Source organism: Xyrauchen texanus, chromosome 44 (genome assembly GCF_025860055.1).
Source record: "Xyrauchen texanus isolate HMW12.3.18 chromosome 44, RBS_HiC_50CHRs, whole genome shotgun sequence".
Lineage (NCBI taxonomy): Eukaryota > Metazoa > Chordata > Actinopteri > Cypriniformes > Catostomidae > Xyrauchen > Xyrauchen texanus.
The window spans coordinates 26,154,929-26,170,332 of record NC_068319.1 but is presented as its reverse complement, the minus strand read 5'-3'; the positions used below and the strand labels follow the sequence as shown (position 1 = coordinate 26,170,332).

Genomic DNA, 15,404 nt, shown 5'->3' with positions numbered 1-15,404 from the left:
ATAGAGAGGTCTTTTCAAGACACTGTATGTATGTATTTTTAAATAATTGATTGGGACAAAAAGGGGCTTTAACCATACAGTTTGATAAATAATTTATTGAAATATTTTATCCTAGTCTGTTGGGAAATTTAGCAAGCTCATTTTAGCACTGGATGAATGTATATCGGGAAGATTTTTGTCATCTGTGTGCAAGGGTCATTGTGTTCTTTTGCTGAGAGTGGTTGCACTCAAATCTTGTGCAACAGCATTGGCTACACCCTCAAAGTGCACCTGAAGCCTTAAACACAAAGGAAATTACAGGCGGGTCCAAAGGTCTGAGACCACACTGAAAACCTGACATTTAAAATATAATTTAAACCTGGAAATAAACAGTACATTTCAGGATTTTATTCTATAAAATGTTACAGGTAGGGCCGTAGCAGGAATTCTGGGCCCCTTGACTCCATATTGCTTTGGGCCCATTACATATTAAAAAATTTAATTTGAAATTTGTTGTAGGCCCCCTGGATCTTTGGGCCCCTAGAATCATTCCCACCTTCAACCCCACTAGCTACGGCCCTGGTTGCAGGTCCCATGCAGATGTGGGACTGTACCACTGAATGCTGTAGAGGGTTCGCTGTAAGCAATAAATACTGTAACAGAGTGAGACAAGAGTTTGTTGTCTGTCCGTTGGACTTCTGTTGTTGTTGTTTTTTAAACACATATTTAAAATAATCAGTATTCATAAATAAATTGAAATATATACACAATTAGGCACGCTTAAGGTGACAATAAGTAATAATATAGAACAACACTTGATGCCCAACTGGCTGTGCTTCAGGTAAGTAACGCATACTTTCATGATTAATAATGTATACTTCCTATCACTCATCCCCACACCACCAGTCAAAACCCCCTAAACCACTCTCTTAAACTCTCATCTGTACATAAAGATGTGTTTAAAAGCCTTTCATAAACTAGAGCTTTAGCCATAATTTTTTTTGAGTGTTATGTGTGTGTTATTTGTGTGATTTGTATTTAACTGACCTGTCAGCAATAAATAACGCAGAGACAAGTGGGCGTCTGTCTGTTGGTCTTTGTTGATGTTTGAAGATGCGTTCCAGTTTCCATGGCAACTCTGACCCAACATTTAGTCACAATAATTATTGAGATTATATAATCAGTGGCGGTTCTGGTTTACTTGGTGCCCCCCTTAACTTCCCACCCCAACCCAACCCTACCCTAGTTTTCATTGATGCAACATCATCAATGACTTTGTCAAATCTGCCCAGCAATCACATGATTGATACTGTTGATCCTGTGTCACAATGTAGGCCTACCTATACTGTTGATTATGGTTATCTTCTGTTTCTTCAGAATGTATTGAACATCTATAATCCTAACAATTTGAGCCTCTTTTAGGCTGACAACTCGAGGCACCTTTCCCCCGTCGCGATCTTGCGAGCTCTGGTCAGGGGGGGCACGATTTGGGACATGGAGTGATGGATCAAGTACCCTGTCGTGCCACCCTAGGCGCCTGCCTATATGCCATGATGCGCTACTATTATGTAAGATTCTGTCACTGAAATACCGTATATAGAACTGGATTTCTCATTATGTCATATCAGTGACTGCGCCGCCATCTTGATATGCCCAAACATTCAAATGTCCTTATAGACTTCATGGGAATCGTCTCATTTCAGTGAGTAGATAGTCATTCAGTCACCGATGTTATAGCTGAAATCTGCATGTACATCCCTACACGTGTATTTAGTTATGTTTTAAAGGCTGGAATTCTTCCTGCTTCTTGAAATCCAGAGCGAGTTAGCTATATATTTCTACAGTATATCAAACAAACTTCATCGGCAAACAGATCAGCTGAATGTAAACACGTTCACTGAAACTGAGGTAAGATACAAACAGACATTTTTCAGACTTATTTATTGAGATAATCGAAGTGTTTGTTCAGTTACATGTTTTCATCAAAATAGTGCTTTCTCGCGGTCACTTGAATAAGCGCGCGTGCTCTCCATCGCTCTATCACACGCACGCAGAGAGGGAGACACGAAAAGCAAAGTTGGTTCAAATTAAACGGATTCGCTAGGTTTAAATGGCAAACGAACAAGTATTTATAACATATAGCCTATTCATGTATGACTAGAGAGAGCACATCACTATAAAAACAATAACAAAGACAGTTGTGCTACACTGATAGACTGAATGCCGGGTCAGGCAAATGCTCTGACATTGCGATCCGTGTATTTATTCTCCCTCATAACGAATATTATCGATAACAAGCAAATTAAACATGATTGTCACTACAGGACGAAATCCAACTGTCGGACCTGTAGGTCGGAGACGGTGAAACGGGGGAGTTTTCTCCCGTCAGTAATTGATGCTTTATTATACCTAGGGTGACCAGATCAGAATTGGTAAAATTCGGGACGGACGGACGGGGGGGGGAATGAATTTCAAAAATCTGGGCAAAATTATTTATTGAGGAATTCTGAATGAAATGACTGTCTGTCATGTAAACACGGAAATACAAATAAAAAAACCCATTGAACTCAAGTGTCATCATGAAACAAATACAACAAACACTGCGCTTTAACATCAGCAACATCCAATCAAATCACTCCTTGTGACTTTTTTGAGCATGAAATTCGCGCCTTGCCGCCTACGTAGTCTACGTAGCCTACTGCAGCTCTCTACGTTCTTTTACTGTCTATGGTTGCAATGAGCAGCCGACAGGAGCTGGCTGCAGGACGGCAATGAGCAATTTTTAATATTCTATCACACTATAACTACTCGAGAGCCTGCTCTTGAGACTTTGTTCTAATTTTCGGGACAATTAGGGCAGGATTCGGGATTCGGGACAACTGCTTGGATTTCGGGACTGTCCCGAATTTTTCGGGACGTCTGATCACCCTAATTATACCAAAACGACCGCTTGAACACTTCCGGTGGCTTCACCACCTGCAGGCAGTTTATTAGTGCATCAGTGAGACAGTTCTATATACATATATATATCAGTGGATTTTTAACTCTTAGATCAAATGGAAAAATTTGTGACATTAATTTATTTTCAACTAAAGGGATAGTTCACCCAATTCTAATTTATTCATCAGCATGCCATCCCAGATGAACGTGACTTTCTTCTGCAGAACACAAAGATTTTTAGAAGAATATTTCAGCTCTGTAGGTCCATACAATGCAAGTGAATGGTGGCCAGAACTTTGAAGCTCCAAAAAGCACATGAAGGAAAATTAAAGTAATCCATATGACTTCAGTGGTTTAATATTTGTCCTCTAAAGCAATGTCATCACTTTAGAGTGAGAAACAGATTCATATTTCAATCCTTTTTTTTTTTTACTATAAATCTCAACTTTCATTTTTAGAATGTGAACATGGAGATTTATAGTAAAAAAGGACTATTTATCTCTTTCTCACCCACACCATCATATCACTTCAGAAGACATGTTTCTTTGATGTGCTTTCTGTAGCTTCAAAGTTCTAGTCACTTGCATTGTGAGGACCTACAGAGCTGAAATATTCTTCTAAAAATCATTGTGTTCTGCAGAAGTAAAAAGTCATACACATTTGGATGGCATGAGTTTGAGTACATTATGAGAGAATTTTCATTTTTGCATGAACTATCCCTTTAACTCCCAATTAGTTACTGTAATCTAAGTACTTTTAAAGTTATTTATTTTTTTAAGTAGCCTCCTTTTTTAATCAGATTTTAATCAGATCAGAAGTTTAGTTAAATTAATAACATTTAAGTACATGGGTTAGATTTTTGGAGTAATTCTCAACACTGCTCCTTTTTTAACAATTTATTTCAATAAAAAAAATATTTAAACCAAGACAACAGGACACAATGGGAAGAGAGATGAGGAACAGGATGGGGAATGTTGCCAGCTATATTCAAACTTATATCACCCACATGAGCCGCATAGCTCAGTGCAACTGCGCCAACATTATTTCTGATCTGGCTTGTCTATTTCATTATTGCTTTATTTTTATCATTTAATGTAATCCTTTATTGTAGCTTAAACGTTTCATTGTTTCAATACTTCCAGTATAGCAGTATATAGAAACACTTAAAACTTAGTAAAAGTATTTACCAAAAAAGGAATTTGGGTTGTTTTCATTTAATTTATGTACAAAATACAGTTTTGTTAGAAACAGCACAAAAAGGCGACCTTCATTCCAACTCTTAAAAACAAAGATAAAGACAAAATAAAGGAGTTGACAACTGGATCACCTTGTTCAGATAGAGAATGATCTCAATGTTTCAAGGTTATTTAATTATCTATACATTACTCTGTATGTTACACTATTTCCCATCTGAAATCTTCTCTGTCGCTGGTTTGCAATGATCTGCTGGTCCTGTCAATGTTTCATACACTGTAAATGAATTCAATCAGTGACTGAAGATCCAGAGGAACAGTTTGAGGAAGATTCGGCATCTTTCTTCTTCAGTTTTTTCCTGTGTTTCTTTTCTCGCTCTCTTTTCTCCTTCTTCCCTTTCTTCTTATCGCTCTTATGCTTTTTCTTCTTCTTGCTCACTTCCTCCTCATCATCACTTGATGAATAAGACCTAGGAATATGAAAACATAAAAACAACAGTGGGCTTTAAAACAGTGTATATGGCAATTGCCTTATTTGGTACTGTAAAAAATTAAAAATAATACAAAAATATGTTCAGCTGAAACCTACTGCTGCTGCTATTTTAAACTTTCTGCATGAAAGTTGTAGTAAGCTTCTTTGTAGAAAGGGATTAAGCTTTATTTATTAATTTTTTTGGAAATACCGCTCATACATCAACATCATCAGTGTAAATCATGACAGAATTTTCATTTTTGAGTAAACTAAACCTTTGAAACTAAAGGAGAAACTCTAGGATTTAAAATAAAAGTTTGGATTTGGCTGTGTAACTCCAGCCAGGATTCTCAAAGATAAAAAATAAATAAATAAGAGGTTTACAGTTACCTTATCTGTACAGCTATAAAAAGAAACAAGGGTCTAAATGTAAATAGTTTAACTCAGTAGCAATCTACAGAGATAAGTAATCAAACAAATGTCTTCACATTATCAGTAATAAAAAGTCTGGGGGAGGCAGATTAACAGATTGCTAAACTTTCGTTCTTACACTCGTTCTTGGGAAATCAAAGAAAAGTTGACCAAACAGGAATGCATCAATACATACATGTGATTTATTTCATTTTTTACTTTTAATAAATTTGCAAAGATTTCAAACAAACTTCTTTCACGTTGTAATTATTGGGTATTGTTTGTAGAATTGAAAAAAATAATGAATTGAATCCATTTTGGAATAAGGCTGTAACATAACAAAATGTGGAAAAGTGAAGCGCTGTGAATACTTTCCAGATGCACTGCATAGCTTATTTTGTTGCCCTATTACCACAGTTCAAAAGATTTTCAAAAGAATCACAAAGTGAAATGATTTCTGTAAGTCATCAAATACAAACGTCTCATTTATGCTCTGATCACTGCTGCTGTAAGCCCCAAATAGCCATAAAACTTTATATCTGCTTATACCGTTTAAAAAAAATTGCCATTTTTTACTTGTCTGTGAGCTTGCTTAGCTGAGTAATTCAATGTTATATCTTCGATGGTTTTGTTGATTTAAAACTTGATAAGCATTAACATTATAAACCTCATCTATTTGGGTGAAAATGTAACTTGCTTTTATCACCACTCAGTGGAGATTTCATCTCGGAACTGCCGCGATTCGGACTAACTCTACTAACATTACTAACTTTTTCAGTAGCTTGACAGTATTTCAGCTGCTTTCAATCACCTACTGTTAAATCAGGCAGATAATGAAGGCTCACTTGGATAAGAAGAGACCGTATGATGGTTATGTTTCTTTCGTTTATAATTATCTGTGCATTATTGGAGCAGTAAGAGTAAAAACTCTATAACTATTTGATAACACATTTTCTCCATATCTTATCATTTCATAAATATTATTTTCATGTAAAAAAAAAAAAGAAAATTGGAGATCGGAAGTATTGATATTTCAAGTTCGACACATCCATCCTTATTATCCATGATTGAGCAAGAGATAGATACATACTTTGGAATCTGTCACTATGCAAACCAAATATAAAATCATAAATTCAAGGACAAATTTAAAGATTAACATTGAGGTGAGTCATTTGAAATATTATTAACTAGCCTGCTATATTGCACAATATTTCAAATGTCTATTTCTATTGAATTATAATCTCTGTTCTTATTTGTATTGGTTTGACAGAAACTGCCTCAAGTAGCTTCAATGTATATTTTGATACTTTTTGATAGTAACTTGTAGTGTTGCTAACAGCTTTATCAAAAGGTTAGCTTGTCTGTTGCTTAACTACTCAAAAGTAGCTTGTCAAACTACAATTTCAAAGTAGCTTCCCAACACAGGAACAACTTAATATAATTTCGCAAAAAGTCGCCACAGTCACGTAATTTTCATGAGATCAGGCTGGAATTTTTCCAGACAGAACAATATTCAAGCTGAATGTGAAAGTGATAATGTGAATTGTTTTTTCAGCCTTTGATGAAGCCAAGTTTACACTACATGACTCTAGCTTGTCTCCTTTGATGTTCTGAGTCATCAACTGTCCACAACGAGAAGTCTCAGATCTCACAACCTTATAGAAGTTAAAGTTATACGGTCTTATAGTGAACACACTCCTGTCCGATGAGTCACAGACACTACGATGGATTTCAAACCAGCTATACTTCTAGATGTCTTGTCGTCAGGTGTGCACACTGTACCGACGAGTAAGAGACCGACAGTGAGCCACAGCCAATGAATTATATAGCGAGAGCACAAGAGGAGAGCAAGGTATTGGGAAGTAGGAGACAAAAACATTATTATAAAATAAAACTATCACCCACATCTCTCCACCAGCTGTCTTTATTATTATAATTTTTTCCACCCTTTGCAAATAGAGCCGTTCTTTCATGTTTGTGGTCATGTTATCGAGAATAAACTGCGCAAATTTCGTTATCTTTATAGTAAGATGCATTTTGGACGATCCGTTTGAAACAGGACGACGCTAAAGACAGCTGTAACAGCAAGATTTTTTGCCAGTTATTGGCAGATTTAAAGGGACATTTTAAAAAGCAAATGCATGAACATGCACAATAGGGACACATAGATGGATGCACGTTAGAAGCTCAGTTACAAGTACTGCACTAAAATAACTCTGAATACTGTTCCAAATGCCACATTTGTGTATAATTAAGAGAAACTATGTGCCGCTTTTAGTCAGGGTTCTCACTCTTTTCAAGCCACAATTTTCCAGGACGTTTTATGAGCCCAACTGTGTAATATTTAAGCAAAAACATGTCAATTTAAATCAAGCTTTTATTTTAAGGTTTCTGTGCATTTCTGACAGAAGTTTCTCACCTCCAGATAAGCACTATGCTCCATGGCATTGTGTGATTATTAATCCCCGTAAAGCAGTAATTTAATTAAATAAATACATAGTCTGTATGTGCTGTGCACTTCAACCACTAATCCATGGACATGTTTTCCGTTTTTTATTTTTTTTTAAGAATAAGCTAAAAGCACCAAATTAAGCTATTTTAATGATTCAAGTATAGAACATATCTGCACAATTGTTTAGAATTAGCTGCAAAAATAAAGGGTATTTTGGTGTGGCTTGCTTCTGTTTCACAAATATGCTCAGATTCAATAATTTATTAGTTTAGTGACCCCTTCTGGAGATGCCATTAGTTGGCAACAAATGAAAGTCTAATGTACCATGAGTGAGTCAGTAAATCATTTGAAATGTTCACAACTGAAATCTACCAAGAGACTTTATAGTATTTAAGCATTATAAGAACAAAACAGATCTATAATTTCCACTCAGTTTGTAAATGGCCGAGCATGACTTTTCATCCAAAAAGACAACAATAATAGTCTATAATAATAATAATAATAGAGTGTCAATAGCATTTCACATGAGTTGAGCCAAGGCATCAAACCTCCGATAAAGACCAGCGTCAAGCGGCGCTTTGACATCCACATCAGGGTGCCTACACACTGAGTAGAGTTTATGCTGCGTCAGAGAATCCTGCGAATGCATTGATTTCTAAGAGGATGGTACGTCGGAAGGACGAAGAGGGAAATCGCAAGGGTTTCCGATAGTGAAGCTTCATCGTTTGATCAAAAGTTGAAAACATTTGAACATTTACTAGGCATCCGTTGGACCAATGTTCTAAACATTGTAGCACCTGTAGCTGCAGAATTTTGTATGTATTGCAGGCAAAGATGTATTTCATGAAGTTAGATCCACGTTGTAGTAAGTGTTATGGATGGGTGGATTTATGCGCTTGCCATGCAAGAAAACAGGAAGTGTGCAGAATAAACATTGAAAAATGTAATTAATGTTTAAATGTAATTAATAAGTGCAATAACTGGGGTATCTGGATACTCAGAAATTATACGGTAAAAACATATTAAAATAAAATTTATGAGACGTTCAACATCTCTTCATAAATTTCGACCATTTTAAAATATTTACTGTAGCTTTGTACTCTCAAAGACATCCTTTGTGAGGCAAAACGTGTGTGAAAAACACTGGTGTGAAGTTGGAGACTAGGTTGTGCTGACGCATCACTTCATAGACTTCAGTGTATTCGGCAGCACTGACAGAAGTCATGTGAAATCCCCTCAACGTGTAGAAGCATCAATCACTTTTACACATTAATAGCTCTTCTGCCCTTTTCTCTTAATGATGAGCAAGGTAGACTCACATGCCGATGCTTTAGTAAACTAACAACATGGCCCTCTCTTTCAGTTGGTCGGTACGAGTACCAGGTCATTCAGTTTGTTTATGAATGTGAAGTTTCACGAATGCTGCTTTTTATGAGCCACAGAATCAAAGAATGTGATTGGTCATAGCTGTAACCAATCAAGAGATCTGCCTCGGACCACGATTGCCAAGCACATGATAGGTTGCTGCTGTAATCAATCATGAGGGTGTAAGCGCCCTTAACCGCTGATGTTGTGTCACAATGCGCAGCCGCCAGCAGTGAATAAACTATGCAAATTTCTGTATTTGACTCCTATTCCGAGTCAGATCATTACCATGTTTTTGTGCTTGTAATGGAAACCTTTCTAGCAAGTCAAATGTTTATATTAATATTTTCCAGGACAAATCATAATTTTTCCAGAACATGTAGGTATTTTTCTAATTTTCCATGGCTTTTCCAAGCATTGCAAAATTCCAGGATGTCCAGGACGCGTGGGGAATCTGTTTGTGCTTTCTTTTTCTTCTTTTACGTTTTTTTATTATTATTATTATTCATTAATACAAATATGTAATGATTGATCGATCTATGTTCTCATGAAATCAAAGACTCTCCCCTCAAAATCCAAACACAAATGGTCATGAGAGACAACCAGGTGTAATGTGATGTGTCTCACTTGTACACTTGTGATCGCATCGTCCAAAACGCATCTTAATTCCATGGGTACACATGGCCTCAGTTGGGGAGGAATGGTTGTGCAGTTGATACACCCCAGTCTATGATCAGTCATGTATTGTGTGCACTTGCACAAAGGAAAACAAGACTGTAAGTAGCAGGGAGCCAACTGCACGTTATGTAGTGTGCACTTGGCTTAAGCAAATTGTCCTTTTTAGAACTTTACAGCCCCTGGTCAAAAGAGCAGTGTGAACACTCTTCAAAAGTTCGGCATAAGGGCTTGGAACGACATGATGGTGAGTAGTTGATTACAGCACTTTCATTTTTTAAGCATACCATACAAAAAATATGGGACAAACCCCTTATTTTAAGTGACATGAAAGATGACGACCATACTCAGAAGAAATGTACAAGATGTGTTAGGAATGAAACATATACCTCTTCTTGGCCTTTCGATGAGATCTGTCTTTACTTTTCTTTTTATGCTTTTCCTTTTTGGAATCTTCATGTGAACCTGTGGACAAAAATATGCATTTTAAAAAGACCAACAAAATGACCAAGTTTTTCACTGCTTGATCATGAGCTCTACCAGTATTCTTCAACGAATAATCCCGGGTTCAATACAAGTTAATCTCAAAGGACAGTGTTTGTGGCATAATGTTGATTACCACAAAAATACATTTCAAATTGTCCCTCCTTTTCTTAAAAATAATGCAAAAATCGAGGAGACACAAACACCTGGAGTCGCAAGTTTGAATCCAGGGCATGCTGAGTGACTCCAGTTAGGCTTCCTAAGCAACCAATTGGCCCGGTTGCTAGGGTGGGTAGTGTCACATGGGGTAACCTCCTCATGGTCGATATAATGTGTTTCTAGCTCTCGGTGGGCGCGTGGCGAGTTGTGCGTGGATGCCTCGGAGAATAGCGTGAAGCCTCCACATGCGCTCTCCGCGGTAACGTGCTCAACAAGCCACGTGATAACCCCCCTAGCGGCAGATACTCTGGGAGAGGTGATTACTGCTTTTGGAAATGGTCATGTGGCATCTAAATTCAGTGTCTTTAACTTCTATTAAGCGATTACGGGAGAAAGATTTAAACTTGTTATTGGAGGAAGGAGTGTGGGCTAGGATACTATAAAATGTCCAGTCTGCATCTAGAAATGAAAGGGTGCGCCTTATGCTATATAAAATTGTACGTAGATTTTATTGGATCCCCTCTTGATTATATAGGCTTGGTCATAAAGACACACCTACCTGTTGGCGATGTCAATCTGAAGTTGTATGAAGGTTCAGTTATTTATGTGATGTTTTGGGCACTCAAATTTTACTTTGCCCCAGACTTTGCATTGTGGGCGATGGGGCAGTCATAAATTTGGGAGACAAATACATAACACATTGGGTTCTTATGATTGGCAGACAAATTATTTTAAGGGGTTGGAAGGCGGATGGAGCGCCATTATTTCCGGTGTTATCTGCGGAGTTGAGGAAGGTGGCAGCAGGTAGAAGGCTGGGGTTTGGGGACTTGTTTATCAGAAAGTGTAGTAGGTATTTGGCAGTTTTGGGGGACTCTCGGAGAAGGGATGTTTAGTTTAATTATGCATTTAATTGTTTTTGTTTTTTGTTTGTGTGTATTATTTCATGTGACCACGGGGGTGTTCGTTGGGGGTTAGGGTAGGTGTTTGGGGAGTGATATTAGAGGGATTAAAAGTTAAATGTCAATTTGGTGTATGTGTTGTGTTTTTCTCTGAATAAATAAAAAATCAAACCACGTGATAAGATGCACAGATTGACGGTCTCAGAAGCGGAGGCAACTGACATTCGTCGTCCTCCACCCGGATTGAGGCAATCACTACACCACCACGAGGACTTAGAGCGAAAATAAAAACATCGTGGTGACAGTGAGGTGCTTACAATGGAAGTGAATGGGGCTAAAATACTCACTCTTTGAAAAGTATAGCCACAAGACATAAACAATATGTGTGTAAACATGATTTAAGGGTGTTCAAATTACTTACTAACCTTTTCTGTATATAGTTATAGCCAATTTTACAAATTAATTACAATGATGATGTGATGTAATGTAATGTCAACAAACCCTAAAATGACTGTAAATATATGATTTAAATGACTTAGCTCAAATAATTCATGAGTTTTAACAGAAGAATTAATGTAAGTGCTTTTATAAAATTAGAAGTTCCACATTTTTGCTTTTAAATCCTCCAAAAATGGTCCCCATTCACTTTCATTGTGGGTTCCTCACTGTAACCTTGATTTTGCTTTAAAGAAAGGAGGGACGAGTCAAAATATTTTTTTGTGGTATTTAATATTTTGCCACAAAGGCTGTCGATTGAGCTTAACTTGTATTGAACCCGGAATATTCCTTTAACTCTCCATACAGCTATTTGATTATTTTTATTATGTAATGAAATGTTAATGTCTGCATTAACAGTGAATGAAAGGGATTCAGTGGTAGACAGAAAATAAACAGGTAAATAAAAGAAACTGTAAAGAAAAAATGTAATAAGAAATCTGCATTTCCATTCTGAATGTGTAATGACGAGGGCACCTTTTGAATGGCTGCTACCGAAGATCTTTTCTTTACTGACAGTTTCCTGTTCCTCCTCTTCACTCTCCTCACTGCTGGTGCTGCTCACGTCCAAAACAATGTCCTTCCCCGGGTCCACACGAACAAAATTACGACACTCAAATGTAAGATGACCCGCTGATGAACACATTAGACATGGAGAAAGATATTTCCACATGCAATATCATCCAAAGAAAGAAAGAAAAAGTTAAAAATCATGTGACTGAAAAGCAATGTTCAACAATGCTCAAATGAAAATATATTGTTATGGTCAATGTGGACGTTTTTCTTCTCTTAAAATAAGGGTGGTGCTTCATCTACAGGCTTTTTTTATGTCACATATTTATATAAAAAATGTTGTTATAGGCTATGAATGTCACATTTAAACTATCCAGGAAACGTTCTACCATGCATTCATCATTAATTTTTTTACGATTTTACGATGTACAGATTTGAATACACTATAGCTCCAAACAGAAACTTTTAATATGGAAATAAAAGAACAATCATAAAAATATTATTTAATTTGAAAGCTGTGATAATCTAAACAAAGGTCAAATTTGTAGCCTGTGTAGCTCAGTGAGCATTGATGCTGACTACCACCTCTGGAGTCACAAGTTTGAATCAAGGGTGTGCTGAGTGACTCCAGCCAGGTCTCCGAAGCAACCAAATTGGCCCGGTTGCTAGGGAGGGTAGAGTCACGTGGGGTAAACTCCTCGTGGTCATGATTAGGGGTTCTCACTCTCAATGGGGTGTGGTAAGTTGTGCGTGGATCGCGGAGAGTAGCATGAGTCTCCACATGCTGTGGGACTCTGTGGTGTCATGCACAACGAGCCACGTGATAAGACAAGGATTGACTGACTCAAAGGTGGAGGCAACTGAGACTTGTCCTCCGCCACCCGGATTGAGGTGAGTAACCACAATCTGAGCATCTTATCATGTGGTTCATTGTGCATGACACACTGAGACTCACAGCAAGTGGAGGCTCATGCTACACTCCGCGATCCATGCACAACTTACCACGCGCCCCATTGAGAGTGAGAACCAATAATCGCAACAAAGAGCAGGTTATCCCATGTGACTCTACCCTACATAGCAACCGGACAATTTGGTTGCTTAGGAGACCTGCCTGGAGTCACTCAGCATGCCCTGGATTCGAATTTGCGACTACAGGGGTGGTAGTCAGCATCAATACTCACTGAGCTACCCAGGCCTGCCCATTGTACTGTCTTAATCCACCACTCTGTTTTTTTTCCTCTTCTGGAAAGTCATTCAAATGTAAGAGTGGATTTTTTTCTTTTGCTCTTGAAGCAAATATGTAAGTGAAAATAATAATTGCTGTGGTCACAGCTGTCGAAGTTTACCCTGCAAATGTTTACTTCCAAAACCTGGAGTGTGAAAACGGTCTATTAATCATATAAATACTAGGCCCAACTTGTTTACTTGTTACCATGAAGACAACAGACTGACATTTATGACACTACATGAAAAATAAAACAAAAGTGAATTCTCCATAGGGATGAGCAATACCATTTATTTTCGCCGATATCGATACCTCTAATAAAATGATACCTTAGGATAAAATTTGTAGCTTAAATTATTATTTTTCTTACCTTTAAAATAAATGTAAGCAACATATAAAACCACAAAATTAACTATAGATATTATTATATGGCTACGATTACTAAAACCAGGTTACAATATGGATACTAAAGTAATGCTGTAGCAAAACCATGGTTAATTGTATCAAAACCTTGGTTGCTGCCAAAAAACAAAACAAAAACATGGTTACTACAGTTGTGGTTACTAGTCATGGTTAATACAATATTACTACAGTAAATCCATGGGTAGTTTTTAAATGAGTATCATTTATTTACGATGATTTAAGATCATAATCAATGTTTAAATAAGCCTGTAAAATGGTCACACAAGCCCATTATAATACATGTAATGTCTAGGTTTGTCATTACTTAGCATGAATAACTCCAGATGCTGTTTTTCTGTCATTACTTCAGGAAAGCACGCTGTCTGCTGGTGTAGTTTAGCATTTCTTCGCGTCAAGACGAGACAAAATAGTTGCTATGCAACTATTCGCTAATATAATATTTTTTTTCCACTTCGAAGCTTATGAGATGCATTAATATTCAAGTTTTCTAAATAATAAGTTCACAGAATCGACATTTTTATGTGAGGATCGTTATTCTTGATACCACATCAGTATCGGAAGTATCGAGCCTCCTCCCATTCCTAACTCTCCAGTGATGCATATCCACTGTTGCACAATATTAGTACAACAAATGTAATTAATGTTTGAGTTAATAAATTAAGGATTTTTTAAACGAGTTTAATTTTGAAAAGACAATTTAAAAAAATAATTTCGAAGAACCATGATTATTGTTCGTCATACTTACGATATCCGCATCTTTTGCAGCCAGCTCTGATGTTATCCTTGTTTGGACCTGTTGGCAAAAGAGCATTCAATAAGCTTTTATATCCTAAGGACGTGAATACATCTTACAGATGACAGTAACCCTTGACTAGGTTTAAAATACAACGATAGAACGAAATGCTTGTTTTGTGCGAGTGTATCACTGACTTTCCAGAATATTCCAGAAGAAGCAAGTGGACAACAACCACTACAACAAATGGATAACATTGTTCTCCACAAAAGCATACCTGGGACAGCCATTATCCACTCGACTATATTTATTTATTTAAATAGTATCAGAGAAATCAAAACAAAACAGCCCGTTTGTTTTGGGTCCGCAGCTTTTCAAAACGTGAAATTGATCCGTCTGGTTACTGATTCCGGGTGGAAACATTGAGTTACACTGCGGTTCCACCTTCAGACACGTTCGCCCTTCCCCTTGTGTAGTTCTGATATGTGATTGATAACTATTCATGTATCATAAAATGGAAGGATCTGAGAGAATTTATTTAAATGTGTATGATTCTCATCTTTCCTCCTTGGTGCACTCAGGAATTGTGTCTTTATGTCATCTTGGACTTACACTGACACCTAGCGGCTTGGATGCAGCATTACTTAAATAGTCAATCAATAGTTTTCCGTTTCAGATGCCATTGTTGAAATGTAGTATTCACAGTAAGCAATGATTACTTTAAAGGTGCAATATGTAATGTATTTAACGTACTAAAGCATAAAATTATCATAATATGTAATCAGAGATTTAGGAAACATGATAAGTTTAAATACTGGCTTCTCCGAAAACTATGCATCAGCCAGTATTTGAAATGTACATTCTAGCTGGAATTTCAGTTTACGTTTTGGCCTGTGTAATCATTGCCCATTTCCCAATAGTATTTCGACACCCCGGGTTGCCAGATTGAAACAAGTAAGCAGGCAAACACAACGCGCTGCAGCCATG

General features: G+C 37.1%; 1 protein-coding gene across 1 annotated transcript; it reads right to left on the bottom strand.

The window, feature by feature from the left end:
- Positions 1–3,802: 3,802 nt before the first annotated feature.
- On the bottom strand, positions 3,803–14,848 carry srek1ip1 (SREK1-interacting protein 1). Its single transcript, XM_052117780.1, has 5 exons — positions 14,695–14,848; positions 14,430–14,477; positions 12,001–12,156; positions 9,877–9,952; positions 3,803–4,582 (listed from the first exon to the last, which is right to left on the bottom strand). Exons 1-5 carry the CDS (start codon positions 14,705–14,707, stop codon positions 4,402–4,404), a joined length of 474 nt encoding a protein of 157 aa, XP_051973740.1. The 5' UTR covers positions 14,708–14,848; the 3' UTR covers positions 3,803–4,401.
- Positions 14,849–15,404: the final 556 nt, after the last annotated feature.

What these genes read in the sequence shown, in the direction of transcription:
- srek1ip1 (XM_052117780.1), bottom strand. An exon ending in CTGCAAAAGATGCGGATATC is followed by an intron (nt 12,157 to 14,429) that starts GTAAGTATGACG and finishes TGTGTTCATCAG; the next exon opens with CGGGTCATCTTACATTTGAG. An exon ending in CGGTAGCAGCCATTCAAAAG is followed by an intron (nt 9,953 to 12,000) that starts GTGCCCTCGTCA and finishes TTTTGTCCACAG; the next exon opens with GTTCACATGAAGATTCCAAA.